This window comes from Lissotriton helveticus, chromosome 4_1 (assembly GCF_964261635.1).
Source record: "Lissotriton helveticus chromosome 4_1, aLisHel1.1, whole genome shotgun sequence".
Classification (NCBI taxonomy): Eukaryota; Metazoa; Chordata; class Amphibia; order Caudata; family Salamandridae; genus Lissotriton; species Lissotriton helveticus.
Window position 1 is genome coordinate 781,538,710 of NC_136063.1, and position 26,080 is coordinate 781,564,789.

Genomic DNA, 26,080 nt, shown 5'->3' on the forward strand with positions numbered 1-26,080 from the left:
TGTATTTAAAAAATCAGGACCACACAATCCCCTTCTATATCTTTTTGTGGTTTCCCCAGGCAGCTCAATTGTCTTGCCATTATGATGTGGTTGCACCAGTTTACCTGGGGCTGTATTTTACTAGATCTATGTAAGTGGTGGGGTGTGATTCTTCCCCCAAATTCCTGTAAGCAAAATAATTTAACAGGTTTCTTTTAGATGATTTAAGGGAGGGTAAACACTTCCCTGAGAATTATTTGGTACCACATTTCTAAAATGCCGCAGACCGTTATAGGGCATTCATGAAATATTCCAGTACTTTCATGGTGCATCAGGGAAGCCTGACCTTTCTTAGGAGTAGATCTAATTCTTTTTTAAATGTCTTCATTCACAAATGATTTCCAGTATACCAAGATCATGATTTTTTTATGGGTGAGCCCCTATGCCAAGGACTACATTCAATATGACCGTGCCAGAAATTTACCATGGATACTTCAACCACAGTCATAGGTACCGCTAAGAATTCCCTCTGGTATACAAGGGTCCTCATTTTGCCACTGACACCCCCCTATGAAATGAGTACAGGAAATCTTATGAGAAGAGTTACCGCAAATACCAGTTTCAACATTTTGCTATGGGTCCACCCCATATGCTTTGAATTATGTGCCTCATGTCAGGCCCTTCGGCCGGGTGTAGTGGCGCATGTTTTGTCCCTGCTGCTGGGTATGATTGGGTTATCAGCTGTCTCAGACAGTTCAAGCCCCCAGGGCCAATGATGGTGTCTTCATAGAAGCATGTCAGGGCCTGCAGTTAGCCATAGGTAACACATCACTTCCATTTGCTATTAGTGCCCTTGTCCATAAGGCAAGAATAATTTCCAGTATACCATACCAGCAGCACACTTGCACGCATAACACATAAACACTCATACACACACATTCTCTCATATACACATTCTCACTATATCTCCTGCACTCTTCCATTGCTTAGTACTGGCACACTTACACACAGACACACTGCCGCTCACACTTCCATTAGTCAATCTGCTTTTATCGTGTTAGAACAGCTTGTCTTGCTACTTCTGCTGTACCTGCCTTGTCTTTTAGTGAAGCTTAAAAAAAACATCTTCTCTATACGCTATTCAAAAATAATATACTGCCTTGTCAATGTTTGTTGCAAGTTTGATGTGAATGAAAAGTGCACTTCTTTAAAATAGCTACAGGGCTTATATTTAGTTTCACATATGGATCAAGCAGTTACAGTATTGGAAATGAACTAATCCACATTCTAACACGTAATGTCACAGCATCCAACTGATCTTATGAAATGCTTGACTTTTTCGGCAATCATGGATTTCATCCAGCAATACTTTGCGTTTTGGGGTTTTTGAGACCCAACTTACAATATAAACAAAAACGATGTGTTCCGGAATAAAGCACTGTGGTGAATGGAAAGCCAGGAATGGGAAAAGGTGTCACACAATCCTCAATTCAGCACCATACCCCAAAGCCTCAGTCCTATTCTACCTCCTTGTGCCGTCCCACATTCTCAGTCCACTCTACACTCTTGCACTATCCAGATTGTTGAAGAGCAGGTATTCTGTGGGTGCTTTTGTAGAAATAGGTCTATATTTGAGAGTTGTGTATTTTTATATGTGCAGAATAAAAGGTGTGCTCATGTAAGTCCTGGATGATGGTGAATAGTGTGAGTGCATGGTAAGTGGTGCGAGTGTAGGGTGAAAATGTGCTGATTTGAGTGTCATGTGAGCTGCATGAATGCAATGTGAGAGGAGGGCCCATGTGAGTGTCAGGTGAGAGGAGTGCGTGCAGGGTGGTGTAAGCTGTGTAAATGCAGGGTGAGTGGTGTGCCTGTGTGTGGTGCATGATGAGTGGTGAGAGTAAAGGGTGATCTGTAAGAGTGGCTGGTGAGTACATGGTTCAGAGGAGTTAGTGCAGAGTGAGTGGTGTGTCCCTATGAGGTCTGGCAGACTATTGCCCCTGTGTGCAGGCAGGATGAGCAGAGTGCCTTAATGAATGCAGGCTGAGAAGTTTGTTCGTGTGAGTGCCGGGTGAGAGGAGGAAGTGCAGGGGTAGTAGTGTGCCTACAGGGTGAGTGCTGTTCTGGTTTGCATGGTGTGAGTGCTCTGACCATGTGAGTGAAGATATGAGTGAAGAGTGAGCTGTGAGTGACAGGCTGCCTATGTGAGTGCACAGTGAGCGATGTGACTGTGTGAGAGTAGGGTGAGAGGAGTGACAGCAGGCGGAGTGATGTGACATAAGGTTTGGGTGCGGGTGAAAGTGTAGAGTGGGAGGAACTATTGTGTGGTGAGTGATGTGCTCGTTTGAGTTAGATTGCAAAGTGAGCAGTGAGTGACAGTTGAGTGAAGTACTACATGAGTGCAAGGTGAGTAGTATGCTCTTTTAGGTGCAGGCTGAAAAGCGTGAGTGCATGGTGAGTGGTGTGAGTGCAGTATGATCACTGTGATTGGAGGGTGAGTGGTGTGCTCATGTGACCACAGGGTAAGTGAAGGGCGAATGGCATGAGTGCATGACGTGTGGCATAAATGCAGTATGGTCGCTCTGAGTCCAAGGTGAGTGGTGTGCTTGTGCGAGAGCAGGATAAGAGGAGGATTAATTGTGCGAGTGTAGGGTAACAGCGTGAGTGCAGTGTGATCTCTGTGAGTGTAGGGTGAGCAGAGAAAGTGACAAGTGAGTGGAGTGTTATGTGCGTGCAAGGTGAACTGTTTGCTCATGTGAGTGCAGGTTAGGAGGTGGGTGAATGGTGTGAGTGCATGGTGAGCAGTATGAGTGCAGTGTGATCACTGTGAGTGTGAAAATGAAGGGTGAGTGATGAGAATGAGTAGTGAGTGGTCTGGATCCAGGATGTATATCCAAAGGCCTGCAGTAACTCAGCATTGTATTGACGGCTGGTGAAGGGTTTGTTATGTTGAACTATTGCTATTATGGCATCAATCGGGAACGGAGGGTGGAGTAAATAATGCGCTGATCCTACAACAAACTTTTTCTCCTGATTTGGGTTGCCGGCTGATTGGATTTATAATTGCACCACCGGTATTTTGATGTCCCAGCCAGCCAGCCAAAAAAATGAGCAGAATCAACCAAAGCCTGTATTTTTAGCACTTCAAACAGTAAATACAAATCAAAAGCAGTTCTAAATGTGTTCTAGGGTTGTATTAATGATCCATGCCTAATAATTCCAGTTTAAGTTTAATTGAACAAAACGAAAAAAAGACAGAAAAGTCATGTTACAAATGAATACGTATCATTTTATTTACTGCCCTATTTAATTTCAAAGTGAGGCCTTTGCCGACTCTTTAAACAACAACAAATGGCCGGTTTTTTTTGTTTTGGAAAGGTGGCGTCCCTACTGGCGAGATAAGTAGTTTGACAGTAAGTATTTCGGCTTCTTTGAAAAAGATCAGTCTTTAATTTGATAATATGCCTGTTTCTGTAGCGTAAAGAGACTTTCCTAGATCGAGGGTGGAAACTGGAATATAACAAGAGTATTCCTCTCAGTGGGTTAGTGGAAGAGGGTCGTATAAAGATAGCCAATATCAACCCTGACAAGCAAATCAAGAAATGAGATTTAATTGTTCTCACTGTGCATTGTGAACTTGAGGATCTTACCATTCTGGTCTGTCCTTCAACACTATACTATCTCCCTTGGCAGCAGGTTTAATAATCAGGGTATTGTTTTCCTTGAGTTGCTGCAAAGCAGAGCCTTTTTCAGAGGAACTATTATATGGGGTAAATATGCTTTTTTGTTGAAGAGCAGCAAAAAAGACAACTTGGAGGAAATGTGTAAAGTATTTATGGTGTACTCAAACCGCAACAAAGTGAAAACACAACACTTGGAAAAGCCCTTTTAGCCCGATGGGTGTTGAGCGCCTTTCTGAAGTCGGTCTTTTCTGCTATAAGTAGAAATGATTTATAACTATTAAGGATTTCTTTTCATTTTTGTACACATTTTGTATTTCATTCCTACGTTGTTTTTTTTACATTTATGATAATTTAATACTAAAATTGGGATCTTAGTTAAAACCCCCACACCACCCACTCGTTTTAAAAGGAATTCTACTTTTAAACGAGAGGGTGTACTACGAATTTGCGCAAGGTTTTTGCGAAGCTTCTTGAAGGGCTCTTTGTTCCTACGCATGCTGCTGTTTTATTTCCTTATTAAAGTCCTTAAACCTGCTGGAATAAATCCTCCCAGTGTTGGCAGAGACGCACAAGGCCCCATTGTCAGTTCGAGCACACCAAACATAAATAGGAGAATAGAAAGAGTCTGCCCGTCTGTGGTCACACAGGCCGGCGGCTTCAACCAGCAGCGGCGTGGGCCTTTCTTGGTTTCTGGAGTCGAGGAATAATGTGTCGCCAGCCGGGGCTCAAATGATCGCTTCCATCGCTGTGAGCTAAATTTACTTCATTGCTATTGAAAAATTAATGCAGTGAAATTGGAGAAAGTGGTAGGACAAACCACCTTGGATTAACTGCACCAGGTAGCCTCGTCGGCGGTGTGTGGCACATATTTACAGCTATGATCACCCGTGCAATCGACGAGTGTCTTTTAAAATAATTGTTCCACAGTCGGCAGCAAGCGCTGTGAATCATGCTTTTAAGTAAATATAAATTATAATGGTGAAACACATTAGCTAGGATTTTACGGTCTAGGTTTTGTCAGAATAGCTACCTAACAAGCCCATCGCCTACAATATAAATCGTGTGGGCTTTTGATCCGACCTTTCAACCGTTTTTCTTTCTTCGTCCAGTCTCTTTCAGGCACTGACTTGAAACTTTGTCTATCACGACTTGTCTCAGCGCCGAGGTGTATAATTTTCTCACCTAATCTTAATGGCTGCTGGAGTGTACCCTTCCACCTTCACTTTAGACTTTTCATTGAAGTTCATGCAGCACTACTTCATAATCCCATTTCTCTCTGTTTAAACCTGCTGGCTCACTTCCGTATCTTTTTGGATGCAATAGCATTAGCTCATTAAACCCAACCCTACTGGCTTTGCCAGTGCTTATTTGTAGTTCTGGCATTGTATGTTTTTTTAAAACGTTTTTACTAAGCGTTTCTGTTGCAAACTTAAGACAGTATCAAAGTAGCATTTGATATATCATACAGAGTGAGTAAGTGCCAGTTGCAGATACATTATAGGCAGATCACTGCACTCATAGAATGTATTGTATTGTAATTGCATTTATATAGCGCTTACTACCCCTGATGCAGCGGCAAAGCGATTTTTCTGCGAGTATCACGCAACTCCGGAACCCAAAAGGGAATTTGAATAATGCTGTGAATTAACCATATGAAAGTTACAAGAATAATAACAAGCATTTACAATGCAATGGTCTCGGCATTTTTAAAGTTAGAGCTATTGGCATTGCTCATGACATTATTTTTGTTTGATTTTGTTTTTAAAACATTTAAAAAAACGGCAGTGTCATTTACAATGTCAATAGCTTAATCTTTCTCAAATGCGAGACCTATTGCAATTGCATCCACACACACACACAGCCACTCACACACACAGAGCCACCCACACAGAGCCACCATACAGAGCTACCTACACAGAGCTATTCACATAGACCAACCCACCCACAAATAGAGCTACCCACACAGAGCTACCTACACACACACACATAGTTACCTAGACAGACCGAGCTACCCACGCATAGAGCCACCTACAAAAAAGCGACCCACACAGAGCCACCCACTCAGAATCACACACACAGAGCTACACACACATACAAACTCACACACACAGAGCTACACATACATACACATAGCCACACACACACACACACACACACAGAACCACACACAGATGTAGACACATACACATTGATATTGGGAGCCAAAGCAGAAGTGGCACTCACTCTGTGTGTGTGGTAGAGAGCGACTGTGTGTGTGTGGTAGAGAGCGACTGTGTGTGTGGTAGAGAGAGACTGTGTGTGTGGTAGAGAGAGACTGTGTGTGTGGTAGAGAGAGACTGTGTGTGTGGTAGAGAGCGAGTGTGTGTGTGGTAGAGAGCGAGTGTGTGTGGGGTAGAGAGCGAGTGTGTGTGGGGTAGAGAGTGTGTGTGGGGTAGAGAGTGTGTGTGGGGTAGAGTGTGTGTGTGGTAGAGAGTGTGTGTGGGGTAGATAGTGTGTATTAAAGAGTGTGCGTAGTAAAGTGTGTGCGTAGTAAAGAGGGCCAGGGTGGACCTGTAAAATAAACACAAAAATAGATTAGATGACAAAGAAAGACAAGATGGCTTACCTAAAATCGCAAACCGCAGCATACATACTGGGCGAAGCACTCCATGCACGACTCTGCAGGGAGACGACACAGGCCGGGGTGGACCTGTAAAATAAACACAAAAATTGATTAGATGACAAAGATAGACAAACATTAGATGAGAAAGAAAGACAAGATGGCTTACCTGAAACACGCAACCAGCAGCATACATACCGGGCGAAGCACTCCATGCAGGACGCTGCAGGGAGATGACATGATCCGGTGTGGACCTGTAAAATAAACACAAAAATAGATTAGATGACAAAGATAGACAAGATGGCTTGCCTAAAAACCGCAAACAGCAGCATACATACCGGGCGAAGCACTCCATGCAGGACGCTGCAGGGAGACGACAAGGGCCGGGGTGGACCTGTAAAATAAACACAAATAGATTAGATCACAAAGATAGACAAACATTAGATGAGAAAGAAAGACAAGATGGCTTACCTGAAACACGCAACCAGCAGCATACATACCGGGCGAAGCACTCCATGCACGACGCTGCAGGGAGACGACACGGGCCGGGGTGGACCTGTAAAATAAACACAAAAATAGATTAGATGACAAAGATAGACAAGATGGCTTACCCAAAAACCGCAAACAGCAGCATACATACCGGACGAAGCACTCCATGCAGGACGCTGCAGGGAGACGACACAGGCCGGGGTGGACCTGTAAAATAAACGCAACAAGAAGAGGAAAGAAAACGGGCACAATCAGGGAACAGAGGCAAGAAAAGCAAGCACTCACCGGAGGACTCGGCAACTTCTCTACTTCCGGCGGCGGTCCAGCAGAAATGGCTTCCAAAAAGCACCGACATTTTCGGATTCGGGGGCGTGGTTTTCGTTCTCTTCTCTTCCCGTTGGCTGGAATGTAAAATTCCAGCCCATGGGAAGAGGAGAGAAAGCAAGTAAAAAACACCCCCCCGAATCCCATCTTCAACGGAGTGATGCCCCTCTCCTTTAATGACTGGCCTCCGTTTAGGAAGCCAGCCAATGGAGAAGAGGGGCGGGTTCAAGCCCCCATGCTGTAGACATAAAGTCTCGGAGCGAGATTGCACAAGCGCAGCCTTCGCTAGTCCGAGACCTAAAAAGGGAAGAACAATAGTAATGACTTATGCACTAGAAGGTGGGAGAGTAGGGGGATGGTGCTTATAGGGGCCAGGAGTGTTTGTGTGCATGGGGACGTAGTACAGACTGTGCTTTGTTGTATGTGCAAATGATGGAACCCTGGGGGGCATATGTTAACCAGGAGCCGGGTTAGGGCACCATGGAGATGGGAACTAATATGAGGATGTCAGGGGTAGGGGCATTAGGTACCCACTGAAGTTGTGTTAAGTTGCGATCTCAGGGTGGGGCAGAAGTCATCCTTGATAATGCTTTAAAGGTGGATCAGCATGGTTTCCCATTTCATTGATATGAAGTGTTTGCAGAAGCCTCTTGCCTCCTCTCATCAGGGCCTTACTCCAGGAGGATGCCAGAGGGGGCAGCTGTGCATGCCACTTTCGGATTCTAGCCCTTTTGGCTAGAAGAAGAGCAAGGTCCTCAAATCGAGCTGCCACCTTGCTGCGCTCAAAACACTTGTAGGTGCAGAGGGCACCAGCCTCCCAGGAGTCCAATTTCTCCAAGTGGGTAACATCGGTTATAGTGGCCAAAACTGCTTGCCTATATTGAGATAGGTATGGGCAGGGCCATTGGATGTGGCGGAGATCCTTGTTATCAGATTGGCAGCAGGGTTGGGTGTCTGGGAAGATTTGATTCAGTTTAGTACAGGATAAGGTATGCTCTGTGTAGTTTGGAGTATTGGATATTCTTGAACCCGTCATTTATAGACCTGGGATTCCAAGTGATCCTGGAGGTGATTCTAGGAGTAAAATACAATATTGTGTTCCACATCTTGTGGAGTTATTCATGTTCATAAGGATCATTTCTTTTAACTTTATATTAACAAATGCATCCGTATATTGATTGATTGATACAAATTTGAATATTTTGTCGTTGAAACTCTTGAACCTTTAATAAACCTTTATGGTTTGAAACCGAATGACTTTCTTTCTTCTGGAGCCAAATGCACATCACATTATTTAAATGCATTGATTTGCTGTCTAGCCTAACTGAGTGTATTAGGTGACTAACAGTGGCCCTCTGATAAATTGCTTATTTCTGAGGCAGTTTGTTTCCACCTATGCTTTCTTGCCTTCAACTACGCTTTCCCTACCCTCACTTCCTGTCAAGTTCATATTAGAGTAAGTGGTAGTACTTTGTGCAAATCTGGGTTTCATAAAGCATTAACTGCGGAATCGAAATTCGCAACTGAGGAACATATCCATATATTTCAATAACGTAAAGCACATTAGGTTCTTCAAAGAAGTCAGAAAGTGGTTACGGTTGTACACCATAACGGTTTATTTAAGGTTAAAATGGTTACAGAAGGCAACATCATCAAGTTAGTGTCAGTCATAATCAATAAAAAATGCATTAGTTAATATGAAGTTCAAATCAAAGTGATGTAAATAAGAGGACGAATTGTAATAAAGTTGCCTCAATTAACAGTTGTTAGTTCTCCCATAAAGAGGGTACAATACGCATTCTATAAGCATTGTAGACTTAAATCTGCTTTGCACTAGCTTAAATCACACAATTCTAACATTGCTACACCTGCACATAGTCTCAATAAAACGATCCAGTCAGGTTAAAGTGAAATAATACAATGATCAGCTCATTAGTCTCTCTGGATCTTCCACAATGCTGCTCAATGTCCTTCAAACTTAAATTTACCTGTTAAAAAACAAGGTACATGAGACAAGCTTGTACTCTGCAGATGTATTCTTGCAACCAGTTATAACATTCCAGTTATAACATTCTTTGATTATCACATAAAACAAAACATTTCCCATGGGAAGGAAAGCCAAAGCCAAAGAACATTGCATTTGTAAATTTGAAATTTACAGTCACCTAAAAATAAAATGTATGTCTCAAAGCAAGATGCCAACCAACATTAGGCATTCTAAACACAGCTCTGCATTATGTTAATAACATTTGTGTCTTTTACATGTTAATGTTTATATAATGTAAAACATTTAATATGAAACCTCCTACTCTTGACTCTTGGAGTCACTACAAATACACCTTCATTAATTTGAAATCTTCTCTAACACAGAAGTAGTGGACTTTTCACAGCCTTCACCTAGGTTCCTCTAATTCCTTTAATTCACAGTAATTTTCACTTTGGAGGTATTCAAGTTCCACTTCTTCATGCTTCCTTTTTCTCCTTCTCGATTCAGGCAGCTGGTTTTCTTTATTCCATTGTGACCCACCCATTGCAGAAATCATTGTTATCTGTTCTTATAAAAAGAAATAGGCATATTACACAAATCATAATGATTAGTGCAGGGGGTTAGTATCTTCTTTAATATTCTGCCACTGATATCACTAAGCCACTCACAAATCTCGGAAAATCCTTTCCCTATTGCTTCCCAGGTATCAGTCTCTTTCAACTCCTTCATCTCATGTGAAATGTCAGACATTAATTTGAATACTTCTATCCGGTATATTAGTGCAGCACTGCTGGAGCATAACATGCGGCAGATTCCACCATCCTTCTCCAGTAAGATATCTAAAGCTAAACTGTTCTGCAAATCCATTTTAAGTATAATCAAAAGCTCAGTATCAACTGCAGTTAAAGCATCAGCCGTTTTAGTAGCCACATGATCTACCAGGGTAGATAGCTTTCTGATCTTCAAATCATTTTCAATTATTCCTACAGAAAGGAATCATAGTGCAAATATATCACCTACTACTTGTGCAGCACTTTGCTTAGCTCTTCCATGAGTCTCTAGTCCCTTATAGTCTATATCATCTACATGATGCACTTTAGGAACCACCAAAGCTAGGTAGCAACAACCAATCCAGTTAGGAGCTGAAAATAAAGCATTTTTCATACACACTTAATAGACTCCTGTAAAACTAGGTTATTTTCCCCAAAAAATGTGATCACCTTTAATTTGGAAGCGTTTTGGGCAATCTCTCCAACCCACCATCTTCAGTGTCTGCACCTGCTCTTTCTGTCGAACAAAACACAATTCTCCCTTCTTCTGTCAGGACTAATGGCTAAGTTCCTGACACTCATCATTTCTTTCTCCTTTTTCCAACCCACCTTCACTCCTTTCATTAACCTTCTTTGTCTCTGCCCTTCTGTCATCCAATTTCTCTATGAAATCCTTCTCCGCTCTATTCTATTTACACAAAGCTGTAGAGATAAGCAGATTATTAACATTATTTGGTGTGATACGACCTAAATATTGTTTCATCTTTGCCAGGGACTTCACTCCTGCATTCGGATTTAAAGATTTAAATATAGACACATCATGAAAAAGCAAGTCTAAATTATAAAAATAACACACAAAGCAACCTCATTGATACAACATGTAGAATTATAGATGGGTAACCGTGAATTAGGGGGATATTTTCCACCTAGGGGTTCTGAGTGTCGTCAAATAGACGAGAGCAAAGCCAGAGTTGTCTGTCATTCGGAATCCTGTGGTGAAAAATCATCTCTGATTCACTGGCACAATCTCTTTAAGTCCTCCCTGGATATAGAGGTGGTGCACACATGCCGTATATATTTCTGATTATGAATGTTTTAAAAGAGTGCTGGATGGATACTTGGAGTGTGACGGGTTGGTTTTTCACAGCCGGTATCCGACGCAGGAGTCATTGACTTCACTCTTTTTTATCACTTTCACCCACAGATTAACCAAAGTGAGTAACTGAGAGTGTCCCTCTCTTTGAGAACTACTGGTTCCAGGGATTCCTAATTCCGGGTACAGAGGGAATACAAGACCCTGTGATCAGAAAGGTCCTGATGAGTGCTGTTGTGACCTAAAATTGTGGGCACTTGACACGCAGCAGAAACATGTCGACAATTTGGCAGTAAGGAGGGGTGAAGGAACTCCTAACCGTTTCCTGTCACCACCATCTTGCACCTTTTTAACCCTAGTCAATGGGTCTAGGGATAAATATTTGCAAAAAGACCACACTGAATTAGTTGTAACCCTCACTGCTCTTCATCTTTAGGTGAGCCCAGATTTATTACTGTGTATCATTTTTCATGTTTGTATTGTCTTCCCCTCCCATTTGCTCCACCCCAGGTGTTGGTATGTGCGGGGTTGTACTGAAGCAAGCCCAATGATGAAGCATGTCACAATTTTGTGAGTGAGGGCAGTATTTTTCCACAGAGCACGTGCCACCTCTCTAAACCTCACCCGCTACTTCTCTCCGTGTATGTTACAGCTGTGATTGGGGAGGCTAGTGTAGTGTGTATTTGACTCCCCCCCCCCCCCCCTCCCCCTTTCCTTGGGTGAAAAGAGTTGGCTCCTTGACCATTTAAAAAGGTTCCAAATTAGAGATCCGCACACTGGCACCTCCAATTGTTTGTACTCTGCTTCTGAGGGTGCACAAGAATCAAGCAATAAACTGACATCGCTATGTAGGGGTGGGGCTTATATACGGCTCCGGTTCGTCACTTTCGTGGCTTAATGAGGCTATCACAGAGTTTCACTGCATCACCACGAGGGAACACTGCTTTGACAAGGTTAAGAGCCAGTCTGGTGCTTAGGGACTATTCTAAAGGTGAGGAATCTACAGTTAGATATAGTATCCACCAGAAAGAGCATTACAGAAGGTAAGTAACTTGGAATTGGGTCAGTGAGAAGATGTGTAAGATGCATGATCATCCTTCTACTGCCTGACATAGTTTGCAATAAACTTGCAAATAATCTTAAGAACTTGTTTCTGTCAATGTATCAGTAAACAGACTCTTAGAGTGTGCAGCTGTCTCATGTATAAGTCTGCAAGATGGTGCTGAAGTGGGCAGGAATTCACACTTAGAGTAGAGGCACACAGTCTGAAACATGTGGGCTCATCCTTACAGGAGCAATGGTATACTGTAGAAGACCACACACGTACGTCTGTTTTTGGAGGTGAGTGCTTTCTGTGTCTCTGATTGGCGAGATAGCTGGCAGTGCTTCAATTAGATAGCCAAAGCTTGTGGAATATTGGTGAACTAGTTGTCAGTATGCATTATTGTCTGTAATTTGCTGGGAGAATGTATGGTATGCCTGTAGGTTGCCTTGAACTGCTCAACTTGAGACTCATGAGGTGTCCTGGAGTGGGGCAGGGGAGCACAAGGCTTTTACAAACTACTTGTAGTGTTTTTCATGGGAAATGCAGCCCCCCATCTTATTTCTGAAAGGTCAGTTGTATCTTTGATCCTTGTTGGCTAAAACACAACCTGAGGAATTCAGGGTAAGAACTGGAATCTAACAACGTGCTAGTAACACCCCATAGGAACAGCACACACCTTTGGTGAATGGTAGCCGCTACCTAGTCCTGGGGGTTGCACCACTCCCCATAGGGGACTAACAGCTAGCTTATCCAACATCTAGAAACCTTAGGTCGAAGATCACAGCAACCCTGTTTAAAGTGCAACCCAGAAGGGTATAAGGGAGTCAGTTCTAACAGTCAACTATAGGTCGTTGCTGAAGCCCCCAGTCTATCTCCACATGATTCTATTTATTTGAGAAGGGAATGCTGTCTACCGGCTGGTTCTCAAGGTGATCAGGAGTACGAAGGACTGCACAATTTAGGTCATTGTTCTTCCATATTGTTTCGTCTCCAACATAGGGGTCCCAAAATATCTCTGTATTCTTTAGGCAGACACTAAAATTTCTGCAACCCATGCTGGTCTGTCTCATGAACACTAGTGGTGGTACCTAATGTGTTTCTGAGTTTACTCTCCTTTTACCAAGCAATAGAGGAGAGGTTACATTGCTGGCCCTGTAGAGCTAAAGAACTGAAGCCACAGTTTATCATTGACTATGTAAATAATTCCTTTGTAGATTTATAGTGAGCACATATCTTGTTATATCGATAATGTGATCATGGTTCTGGCCCTCATTCAATCATGTTTGGCACCCTAGAAACAGAGATTCCTTGTTTGTGGCACATTGAATAAAATAGTTGCTGGACTATGAAGTCATTATGAAAGTGTTTTTTATTGACTATGACTTGAGAACCCTTGCACCTCTTTGTGTTGTCTGTAAAGCCAGCTCTCTTCCTGTGGCACAGTGACGGCAAGTTTACAGAATAGTAAATACAATTATATATTTAAAAATGGTTAGGATGTATTTTATTTTATTTACAGAAAGCGCATTCACGCCAAACGAGACTGGATAAAGAAATCTCCAGTTTTCTTGCAACAATTAAGGAATGGGAAATTGCAAAAGGTAAGCTTTGTCCCTCCTTAATTTAAGTTACATTGTTTGCTAGCTACATTTAGCTATTTAACCAACAGAAAATGCAAAGAATTGTAATGCTTTTTTTATTAGTGTGGTTAGAGGAGAGAGATGCATCTAAATAGTACTAAATCTGAGGCTGTAGATTGGACAGCAAGAGATGAGATCATCCTATTCGTAAATGGGGCATGGTGGTTGGGTGACGGTAGCTCATTATCTGGCCATTTCTTTTTCAGCAAATCTAGTTTGAAAAACCAAATAAAAAATGCAAACACATGAACCCAGAGCAGTGAGTAATGTTGCCTCTTTGTTGAAGAATTAAGGGCTGTTTGTTGAAGGGAGGTTTGAGAGTATACAAGGGCATACCATACCCAAAGCATTCTATTGAGCAGATATATGTAAAACTAAAGTTGGACAAACAATTGAAGTAATCCGGAGCAGTGTTTTAGAGCTTTCAACTCTTCACTCACAATGATGTAATTCACTGGGACTTTGGCATTCAGCACACTAAAAACAATTGGCAGACGTCGTGGTCCAGTTGGAAGCCTACAGTGTCAGTGCATTTAAAGACCTGATGTGAAAAAAGCTCAGTCAAAAGTTACATGGCTAGATTTTCTTTATATTGTTTTCTCTAGCTGGCAGGGAACAGTCTTTGTCCAATTCAGAGAGGCCACATAATGCAAAATCAACATTAATCAAAACATTTCTCTAGTGCAGGAGAGGCTGAGATAAAGCTGTGAGATTAAATGAATTATTAAGTATATATCTCCGTTTCCAACCGATGCTTGTGAACACTTGTCTGGATTACCCACTATGATAGAATGTTAATAATTGCAGCTGGGAATAATCGACCAGAGGATATGTTCCACCATTTTAGGTCTCGCCTGGCGTTGCAGCGCGAAAGCGCTGTCGCCAGCGAGACCTATTGTTGTTGTTTTGCCTCCCAAGGGAGACAGACCGGTGCACGCGCCGATTTGGGTCTGTGGACGCGCTTCTCAGACACACACGCACACGTGCACACACACACACACACCTGCGCACACACACACACACACACATCCCTGCACACAAACACACACACACACCCCTGCACACTGACACACACGCACCCCTGCACACTGACACACACACACACACCCCTGCATGCACACTGACACACACACACCCCTGCACACTGACACACACACACACACCCCTGCACACAGACACACACACCTGCACACAGACACACACACACCCCATGCACACACACACCCTGCACACAGACACACGCACACCCCCTGCACACAGACACACACACACACACACACACACACCCCCTGCACACAGACACACACACACACCCCCCCTGCACACAGACACACACACGCACCCCCCCCTGCACATGCACACAGACACACACACACACCCCTGCACACAGACACACACACACACCCCCACCTGCACACAGACACCCCCCCCCCGGTGCGCTTACCTCGAGTCCTCGGTTCTGCTTGTTAACGGATATCATTTGTCCACAATGCTAACACTTTCACGACGCACAACAACCAATGCCACAGGTAAACCTGTTCAAGGCAGTCGTCTGAGTGAGGGCGGTACTGCTTATTTGTGTAAGGCGATCTAGGATTGGAGCATCGGGTCACCTCAGCCAACCCCAATGCGCTGCATAGAATTTCGAAACGCTGATTGGCTTTGGAGTCAACACGTTCCTCTGTCCAAACAGTCCACAGGCAGCCGATAGGTGCAGCCCAGTTTGGATCCGGGTGGGCTGGGCTAGAGGTGTGCCTGGCCTGTCAGTCATGGACCGGAAAGTGATAGCCTTCATCCAACCAGACCGACCAGGTTAGGTGACTGTTGCTTCCTAACGTCTGGAAGGGAAAGACTAAGGATAAGGAACGAGAACGGGCGGCTGAGTGCCGCTAGAACTGTCTCCTCGGAGCGTCCTTACAGCGTCAGTCTGTTGACGACTGGCAGCCGGACGCTCTCATTTGCTGCTATCCAAGCTCCTGGAGTTCAAGCCAGGCCAGTGACTGCTTTGCAGGGTCCTGCAAGATGTGGGGGTGGCAGCTCAGTACGCGCATGGAATTGCTAGTGTTTACAGACCCTAGATAGTCTTTTTTTATTACGTGAAACTGGATCGAGTAGCACCCTGCTGTCACACTCACTACTGCCTGGCATGCCACTTTTAAGGCATGGCTGACTACGCATGCCCCTTATGTACGCGATTAAGCATTGACACCCTTGCACAGGTTGCATTCTGCATGTTGCCCAAAACCCGGTGAGGCTTCGGTGTTGAACATATTTAAGAAGAAGTACGTACAGTTACAAACAAATGAAAATTATCCAGCTCTCTTGTCTTTTCCATTTCTGTAATAAATTGGCATTCTTTTGCATGACAAAAGTTACAGAGCCCTGTGCTGCCCTTTTTCTTTTGTTGCTGATATATTTGATTTTAGAATAGAAAATTAGGTAAGCGTTTGATAGTATTTTAATATTTTGCCAAATGGAAAAAATTGTCTTCGCTCTTTTAATTTTGACTTGCAGTCAACCATGAGTTTTAGTAAACCATGTGGTTAAAAGCAAATATAAAGTAGATCGTGGAATTATATACAGAACTTATGATAGGTGATCACTTCAGTAAATGGTGTTAGCGAAAGTTAGACCTGGAACATGCGGTCCTATTACATGGGCCCTATTACACTTAAACATTCTGACCCTAACAGTTCTAACTGCCAATTGGTCCAAGTCAGTAAATATGGCTAATATTTCTAATCTTTGTAATAATGGTGCTCAAGATTTGAACCATGTTTTATTCACCTGTACCGCATTACTGTTGTATATATGCAGGTTTACAAGACCCTTCTTTTTAGGTTGAGCCTCAGGCATTGCTTTAGCAATGCTTGTTTAGGGAGAGGTTCTGCGTGATGTTTGTGAGATTTGTCTGCAGTTCTCTGGATTTCCCAGGGAAGGTAGAACAAAATCTGGAGCCGCAAACATCACATTTTCAGCATGGCTTGCCGTCTGCAACCATTTATTAGTTTCCAATGAGGGGACTGTGTGAAAAGCAACTTTTATTGCTGCCCTGAGAACACTAATCCCTGGGTGCCACACAGGGTGATACCAATGTTAAACTGCTAAGAACGAGTGAAACAGTCTAAGTACCGCTCGTTGTTAAGTGAGTTAACTGGGAGCTCACGCTCCTCTAGGCTTTGCCAAGCATCGTCTTAGCACTGGTAGTTAGCCGGCACCCATGGCCTGGTCCAGCTGGGCAGAGTGGCATCCCCCCACCCGCCCGTCGCCTCCTCCTTCGCGCCTCTTTGTGAACTCTTAGCGACTTTGAGATTACCGAGGAAGTGACGCGGCCGCCAGCCTCCCTGCAGCAGCCGCAGGCCTGGCGACAGGAAGGTGCCCGGATTTATTCCCGCGGCGGCTGCTGCTTCCTGACTGTAGACACCTGCCCTGTTGCAGCGGAGGAAAAGGACAGCAGTTCAGTATCCCCACACTTCCCAGTAGGTGAGACGGCAGTGCAAGGGGCAATGGGAGGAAGACACGTTGTAACGAGCGGCTTCTGTCAACAGTGCGAGTAACAGGTGCCTGCAGGGAAACAGTGTAACCGGTGATCTGAGAGGCACGACATAGGGACATGAATGAAGGGGGCTGCTTACCTGTTGGCCGCAAGTCATGTGTGAGTGATACCTAAATCCAGTCCTGAGTTTTGAGCCGAGAGTACTTTGCATTCTGGCATTCCTACTATCCACCTTAGCTTTGCTAACATTAGTTTACAAATGAGTTACGTGCTTTTATAAAAAAAACATGACAGACTGACTGTGCCCGAGACTGGCAGGGAACTTTTTGACTACTATGAACACGCATGCTGTTTTTCATATCTGCTTCCTGACACAGGCTTGTAGTATTTTCAGAAGGAGTTACTAGTTTGCTTGTGCTCATTTTATCGATATGGGAGACTGAAAGGCTGAGTGTGACTTCTAGTCTACAATCCCTGTTCTGCAAGGTGCACCCATCAGCAGGAGCATTGACACGTAGAGCTGTGTAGTCTTCATGCTTCGAACATTGTATTTTTTATATTACAAGGGGAGTACAAATTACATTTCTGTTTATAAAGAAGTCAGTAGACATCTCTAACCGATATGAGGCTCGTGGCCTGGACTCTAGGCGTTCACTTCACTAGCTGTGCTCTTCATACAGGGTACCCACCCCCTTTAACCTAACCTGCAGGCCCAAAAGTAAAAAAAAATGAATAAATCTGGGTTTTAATGAAGTAATTTAGCCTGCGGAACTAGGCGTCTGTCTGCCTAGAAGCCAGGCCAATGTGGAATCCATAGAATATGACTGTACAAAAATGCAGTGGCAGTGAAATATGCAACCGGTATTTTTGAGTGGACTGTCGCATGCACAAATGGTGACTGATTTAAAATGTTTGCTGTCATTAAGTTAGGATGACGTTTAGACACACACACTTAGAAGCCTGTAATGCTTCAAATCGACTGATCCACAAAGCTTTATGCATACTAAGTTCACTCCCTCGGTGCACACATTCCACCTGTTCCTATAATTCCCAGATCCCGACTCCAATTCAAACTCTGCAGAGATTTAAGACTGAATATAGAGTTTACTTACACTGAAAATCCACGAGTTTTCAACACATTTCAGCCACATTCACTCTTGTGACTTGCGTTTTTCAAGACCATCCACAGAAGTAAATGTGTGGCTTCAGGAATTCTCCTTAATCTGTGACTTGAATACATGTACATGGTTACTCCGGGTGATTAAAAAAAAAAAAAAAAAGACGACAAATGAGAAATCTAATCAAAATTTAGGAGGAAAGCGTTAGCGCATATATTTACAACTTTTGATTGCAGCTGTGAGAATAGGCGCAAGTATTGCTGTTTTACCCGTATTATTGTTTACTGAATCATAGTAAACAAAGTAAATCATTTAAGGTAACACAACCCACACCCATGTTTAGACTGAAGTGAGGCCTGGTCCACCTATAACTAAAGAAAAATGTAGGTCCTTCAATAGATTGATGAAAGGCATCAACTGGTGACTAACAGTTACATAAGAAGTTTATTTAAACAAGCATTTGCAATGCAATAGGTCTCGCATTTACGCAAGTTTGACCTATTGGCATTGTAAATGACAATGGCTTTTATTTATGTTACAAAAATCTAAAACATAAATGAAAGGCAATATCATTTACAATAAAAATAGCTCCAACTCTCGCAAATGCGAGACCTTTTGCATTGCAAATGCTTGTTTATTTAGGTCTTCAAGCATGCAGACTTGTTGTGTCCAGTACATTTCATATACTTAGAGTGGTTTCTAGGTCAGCCTCTAGCCCATGATAGTATGTCTTTGTTGTCTGTTTCTAGTCTCTGGCTGTTCTCCCTGTTAGTGTGTTTATCCCACCCAGGAGCCTTTTGGTGTCTGTGTCCTGATAGCATGAGTTGTCTCCTTTCGCTGCTGATTTAAGGGTCACACTTTTTGTTTTCCTTTTCCACACTCCATGGACAGTGCATCTCTTTCCTTGGTCTTTCCCCTGCCTGCTTGTTCCTCCTGACATCTCAGCCCCATCACTCTTTCTGGGTTTGCCTTCCACCCCACAAGATTTGTTCTGCCCCATTTTTTATGTCTAGCCAAACACCTGCTCCCCCATGACTTCGCTGTTTACGTCCCACCCCCCCCCCAAAAAAATCTGGTGCTCCACAATCTCACTTCCGGTTTTTCAGCTGCAAAGGACTACGGGACTGCTTACCTCTTCTTTTTACTCGCCTCATTGGAAACTAGACATAATCGTTTTTGCACGAACATCTTTCTATCTTAAACCTCCATAAAATGAACAAATGGATCATAATTCTAGGAATGAGACCCATTCTAATTTTTCCCTTTGAAGCAGTCTATAAACCATTTCCTGAGTGTAGGTTGTCTACAACACACCTTTATTTCGAGTATTAGTTGAGCATACACATGCAGTTCTTCTCATAAACAATGGTAGAGTGGGCAGATTTAATAGGGTGAAAAGCCAAGTTGCTCAATACTTTCCAAAAGAAACCTACCCAGTGAATTACACATTTGAAAAAAAAATTCTTTGACTAAAACTGATGGAATATGACTAAAAGGTCAGTATTTTAATAATTTAAAGTAGTCATTTATTTTTGTTTCAGTCATTTTTATTGAGTCAAAAAAATGTGACCCAATATAAGCAGGCAACTACTCATTAGCACCCTTTTTTTTTTTTTTGATATCTTTATTGCATTTTTTCATTTTGATAACAGATTACAGCGTATTACAGGGATACATGGGTCTTTTGGGATAACAGATTGACATACATTTTCTGACAGTATATTAGAGATCACAAGGTATAGTTTTCCAGTATAATATTTGTAACAAAACATGCCAGGGGCAGTGATCTTACATCATAATGAGTTACACATTTGTACTTAGTGACCAATATTTCTCATTGTGCTGTGTTAGTCCTGAACGAATATGCCCCCGCAGCTCATTCTAGTATAGAGCATGGTTGTGGTCCTGATGGTTATAAGCATCACTGCGTTCCCTATCTTGTATAAAAAGAAATTGTATGGCCCACGAGGGGTCATTCCCATGCTCAATCATATGGACAATTAGGAATGCAAGCAAGATGTCTGTTTATATATATATTTTTTTTTAACTGTTTTTATTATTTTCACGCAAAACTTCGGTGAAAATAACATGATGTTCATAACCGTATGTTACAATTAGTTTGCATAACCATTAATATATATCCATGTCTAACCCCTCATGCGATTGGTCATCATCAATCATAACCTTAGGCAGTATGTTTATCACTGTCCCTCTATTCATCCCCAGGCTCCTCATCTAAACTGTCTACATCAGAGTCAGGCATCGGATCACAAATGTTTCCCCGGTATGCATTCCATGCTGCCCATATTTTGGTCCATTTCCGAGGGCATTTCCGAGTTATGTAGGCCGTCCTCTCCGCTACTGTTAGGGGAAAAGTCCACCCACATAAATCGAACAATGGCTCACAAGGAATCCACAAGTTTATATATATTTTACGCAGGAGCTCGCAAGGGGGGGGGGCAACAGAAGAGTCCTCTCCGCTAGCATATTGAGGTCCATATCCCTACACCAGGTCGCTAGCGAAGGTAGCTCTACCGCCCCCCATTTCTGCGCTATATTACCTTTCGCTACTATGAGTCCCAGCGTGACCCATGCTTGCCCAGGGTCTGTTTATATTTTTTGCTTAAATTAACTAACAGAGTGTCGTCCTTAACGTATTACAGCTGAGGCTTGGTATCCTTTACGTGGGCCTGAATAGCTTTTCGCTCGTTGGGACAAGTCAGAAATGCTTTCATGCAACTAGGAACTTAATACATCAGGTGTTGGGTAAATGAATAAGGTATTGCATATATTAAATGAGTGCAAATAGTGTGTCGGAGGGGGTCCAATACTGGTTCTGGCTGCGAAGGTGTCGTATGTCTACAACTGGGTGGCCTCATTACTTTCATGAGCGTCCTGTGAGGAAGTATCACTATCTTCCCCATTACCATGTTTCAAGTCAGTAAGGATTGTGTCCCAATATTATGCTGTTGGGTATTTGTGTAGCCCGCTGTTTCTTCCTTGTGTAGGTTTGTGCTATCTGCAGTGCCCACACCAAGAGGGACTTTCTCCAACTGTCTACTACTTGAGGTGTGGTGTGTTTCCATCGTTTGGTTATGAGGCTCTTAGCAACAATCAGCCCCAAATCCCTTAAATCTAGGGTTGATTTTGTTTTTTTTCGTTCTGGGGTATAGACCTAAGATGCAGACTTCCCACATATGACAGCATCTCCTCAGTGCAAGTTGTGAGTGCTGCATGTATTGTGTGCCAATAAGTGCGGCGAGAAGTGCAGGACCATAACATATGAAGGAGATCCGCTTCTACCTGTTGGCATCGCAGGCACCCGGAGGTGGCAGTGATAAAGTATCTATTTATTTTGTCAGGTGAAAAGTATGCCCTCTGCGTTATGTAGGTTTGTATGAGTTTGAATTTAGAGCTTCTCGGTATGTGTGTGGAGCTGGCTAGAATCGCGTCCCATTCTTTCTCCATCCAAGGATGTCCTCTGTCCGTTTCCCAGCGTTCTCGAAGAGTTGACATGGGCTTTAACGTGTGGGTAAGTAACGCTTCTGCCAGCCAATGCACTATGTGTGATCCTTGCCCCATTATGTGTAGGTATTGCATTAAAAGGTGCATTTTTGGTTCTGTCGTTAAGTCTCCCCATGCCGATGTAAGTGACCTCAGAATAGAGCTATAGAGAAGAAATTGACCTGCGGGTAGATCATAATCTTGTTAGTGTCTCAAAAGATAGCAGGGCACCGTCACTATATAGGTCACCGAGTGTATCTAGTCCTGTCTCTCGCCAACATCGAAGTGCCTGTTACTCCTCTAGGTGCTCCTGCAAGCGGTAGGGATGGGGCATAGGAGATCACTTCCCTAGTAAGGTATAGACTTCTCTTCTAGCATTTCTGTGCAAGTTGTAAATGAATTTGGGAGGGGCGTGGGAGTTGAGTATTAGGGTGGAATAAATGATAAATCTGAGTTTGATACTATGGCTGTTGCATGGTTGCTGTATCTTCTAATCCTATGCCTGCTAGCCATCGTGTTGCCCACTGTAGCTGTGCTGCTTGATAGTAGAGCTCCATATTTGGGACAGCAAGCCTGTCCTTGCTGGTAGGTGCATAACATTTCCATAATGCTATCCAGTGTCTGCCCTTCTTCCAGATTAAATCGCGGATCAGTTGAATTACTCATTAGCACCCATAAGCCACAAATGGTTCCTTGAAAAGGCTTTTGTTGCATATCTTTAATAACAAGTCTAATGTAAACCACAACATAAACCTCATCTTTTAGAACACAGAAGCTCGTATCCTGCCTGGCTGTATATTTTAAGGCACAGGAAAGGTGAATTACATGCATGTAGATCTAGGAGATCCGGTTTCAAATGTGCCATTGAGTTACTAGACTCAGTTGTGCCTCCTGGTATCTTTCACTTGTGGTGGCTTGGGCCACGGTACCACAGATCCTCAAACTGGGGTCCAAGTATCCCTTTCAGGACATGACTCAGGGTAGCAAAGCAGTGCAGTCTATGGTTTACTCGGAGGGGGAAGGACGTGAGCTGGAGACTCAGAACTGAACACATCAAATAAAATACTATTATTGACCAATCATAGTATTATTATTTTTTTAAGGAAATGTACTTCAATAAACTTACAAATAAAAACTGCCCTCTAAAGTACCAATATTTACGAAGTTTCAGACAGATATATCTGATGGAATCCCTCTTAGGTGGGCCTTATCAACTACTAAGAGTGCAAAACATGCACCCTAAAAAAAGTTGTAATTGGCTCCTAACCCCGTAAACATAAACTATATTCAATACTTCTGAAGCACCTTGAAACTTGTGTGCATCAGTAAAACCAAATCTCTAAAACATCTCTATGCCTGTAAGTGCCCCAAAAACATGCAGTATTAAAAAGTCATGCCTACTGACACGACTTCGTCGAGGTCTTAATAGTAAAAAAAACAGGCTCAAATCCTTTGTCAGTCAGTGCTACAGGTTAGCCTTAGGCCTGTTTGTTCTACCACAACAGTTATAACGTTGATCATAAATAATCAGTGAGCCAGAAAACACTTTAACACAACCTTTCATCTTCAAATATGAACATATCACTAAGAAGCAACATTCCTTTTTGTAGTCAACATTGCCATACAACCACTAAGGACCCACAAACCGACAAGGCCCAACGCTTTAGGGCAATGAAGAAGTCAGCCCCAAGATGGATGGTCAATGAGATCTGCTTATCCCAGGGTCGCCGATACTGTCTCCTGGAAGTTGTATTGCCAAGCACTTTTTACATTTTTTTTATCTTCCTATTAACAAAGCTCAAGAGAATTGTAGACATAGTATGCATAGGCAAGGTTACACAATCAAGCAGACACCATTTTGCAAGAATGATACATTCACTAAAAGATAGGCGGTATACAACATCTTATGCATGGGTCAGTTTCTCAAGTTCACCCTCTATATTTCTGCCAGGGTGCCCAGATTATCCCCCTTTTCTTAGCAGCCCCCTGCTTGTGTCAACCGTTTCTTCAGTGCGCTGGCACCAGTCAAGGTCTCGTTTCCATTCCTCCAATGTCAGAGGTAGAGGTGCCCCCCACTTTCTGGCAATGTTCCTCTCTGCAACCCCTGCCGCAAGAGCCAGCCACAGACCCTCGTACCTGGACCAGTCAGTAATCTTCAACAGTAACCACTTTGCATCAAGGGGGACTGTCCTTCCCATTACCCTAAACATAATATCTGTGACCCCGCACCAGTAACATGCAATCTCAGGACATTCCCATAGGATGTGCAGGAAGGTTCCCTCCCCCATACATACCCTAACACACTTCGCATCAGTGATCTTGCCCCGTGTGTAAAGGTGAGTGCACGGGTAGTAGGTGCGGTGCAGTATCTTAAGTTGAACCAGTCTAAAGCAGGGGCGCACCGCTATTTCCCCTGCCACTCCTCATCGTCAATCGGCCCCAGGTCCTTTACCCATGCGTTTCGGAGAATCATCAGGGGATCTGCAATGTTATTTATCAGCTCGCGATAAATCGCGGATGTTAGTTTTCTAGCAATGGGATCAAGGAGCACTCTGTCCTCTAGTGGGGAGTATTCTGGGACGGAAGTACCACTATGGATGTGTGTGCACAGCGTGTGGACCAGTCTCAGGTATTGGTAATTCTGAGTCTCGTTTAGATTATATTCCAGCTGAAGGACCCCAAAGGGAAGGGGAGAGTCGCCCTTTCATACATCCCCCCGGTATTCGATGCCTATCCGTTTCAACCCCCTGAAGCCCGTAAGGGCTGCTACTTTGCGTAAGGGGTCCCCTACCCATAGTGGGGTCTTACCTATCAGCGCCCCCGTCCAACCAAGTAACTTATTTGCCTCCCTCCTGCACTGTATCACCACCCTGGTGTGATCCGGCCACTCTGGTCTGGACTTTCGGGAGTAAAGGAGGTGCTCACAGTTTCCTCCCAGCATGTCAGCTCTCTCCCCCCCCCAGTGGCCAACATCCGGGCCAAGGCGTCTCATCTGGGGCCCCAAGTTCCAGTCGAGGAACACCTTCTGGTCCGAGTTACATAGATGCCCAGATATTTGGAACCCTCCAGCACAACCGGGACCGCACACCGCCTTGGGATCCTGGGAGGGGAGCCCGACAGAGGAAACGCCACTGACTTGGACCAATTAGTAGCGTAACCGCCGAAGAGCTCAAAACTGTAGAGCACCATGGAATAATATTGCGCACAAGATACAGAACGATGTCGTCGGCATTGAGCGAAATTCGCTCTTCCCATCGACCCGGTGCAGGTATGCCCCATATCTCTGGGTCAGACCCAGAAGGCTTACAGCTCCAGTGCAAGGTCAAACAGGAGCGGGGACAGGGGGCATCCCTGTCCAGTACCCCTGTGCAGTCGGAAGGATTGGGATATCGCCCCATTCACACAGACCCGAGCCGTCTGCGCCACATATAGTAGTCTCACCCACCCACAGGAGTTGCGGCCAAAGCCCAACCTACGAAGCACCACGAAAAGTATGGCCACTCAATGCTATCAAAGGCCATTGACTCATCTAGCGCCGTCCACACCGTCTGCTGAGCCTCCGGGTTGCTAGTCATGTGGAGAACGCCATAAAGCCTTTGAAGGTTGTGCCGGGTACTTTTGCGGGGCATAAATCCTGATTGGTCTACATACAACAATTGGGTTATGATATCAGCCTGTCCGCCAAGGCGTTTGCCAGCACCTTGGCCTCCATGTTGATGAGAGCGATAGGGCGGTAAGAACTGCACCGATCTGGCGCCTTACAGGCTTTATGAATTACAATGATCATGGCCGCCCACTGGTCAGGCGGAAGTTGCCAAGCACTTTGTTTGACAGCATAGGGGGCTTGTATGGTATCACTGCAACTCAGTGTGACCTTCCGTACCATCATTAACACTTTGTGGTGCACCTATCATTCTGGGGGCATCGCAAGATATTATGCATATGCAGCCACGGGCTATAGACATTGCCTTTTCTGTTATACTGTACTATTTATTTTTGATGTGATCCACCATCCATACAACGTATAAATGCAGATCCCCCTGCCCTTCAGTAGCCACCTACTTTCAGGCCCCCAGATCATCCTGCGACATATATCTGTGCCTTGCGATACAAAAAAATCACTTAAAGGAAAAGCGGATCGATTGGAAACTTGGGCACGATAAGATTTCCAAGATGGCCGCCGATCTTTCGATCGTCTCTGCGGTCTAGTTATCTCTCAAGCTCTTGGATCCTTGGTGAACGTGCACTGCCAGAGAGCTGCGCACTTCACTGACGTTTTTCCCCGTATCGGTACTCCATTAAATTCCTGTGAATTCTCCAAGAGTTTGACGGTATTGCGTTCCAGGTTCTGCTATA

General features: G+C 43.8%; 1 protein-coding gene across 1 annotated transcript in view; it reads left to right on the top strand.

The window, feature by feature from the left end:
• Window positions 1–26,080, top strand: part of OSBPL1A (oxysterol binding protein like 1A) — a 1,891,697-nt gene that overhangs the window by 629,915 nt on the left and 1,235,702 nt on the right. Inside the window, exon 12 of the mRNA XM_078687412.1 lies at window positions 13,486–13,567. Within this exon, the coding sequence (XP_078543538.1) occupies window positions 13,486–13,567 (82 nt within the window). The remainder of the gene's footprint in view (window positions 1–13,485; window positions 13,568–26,080) is intronic.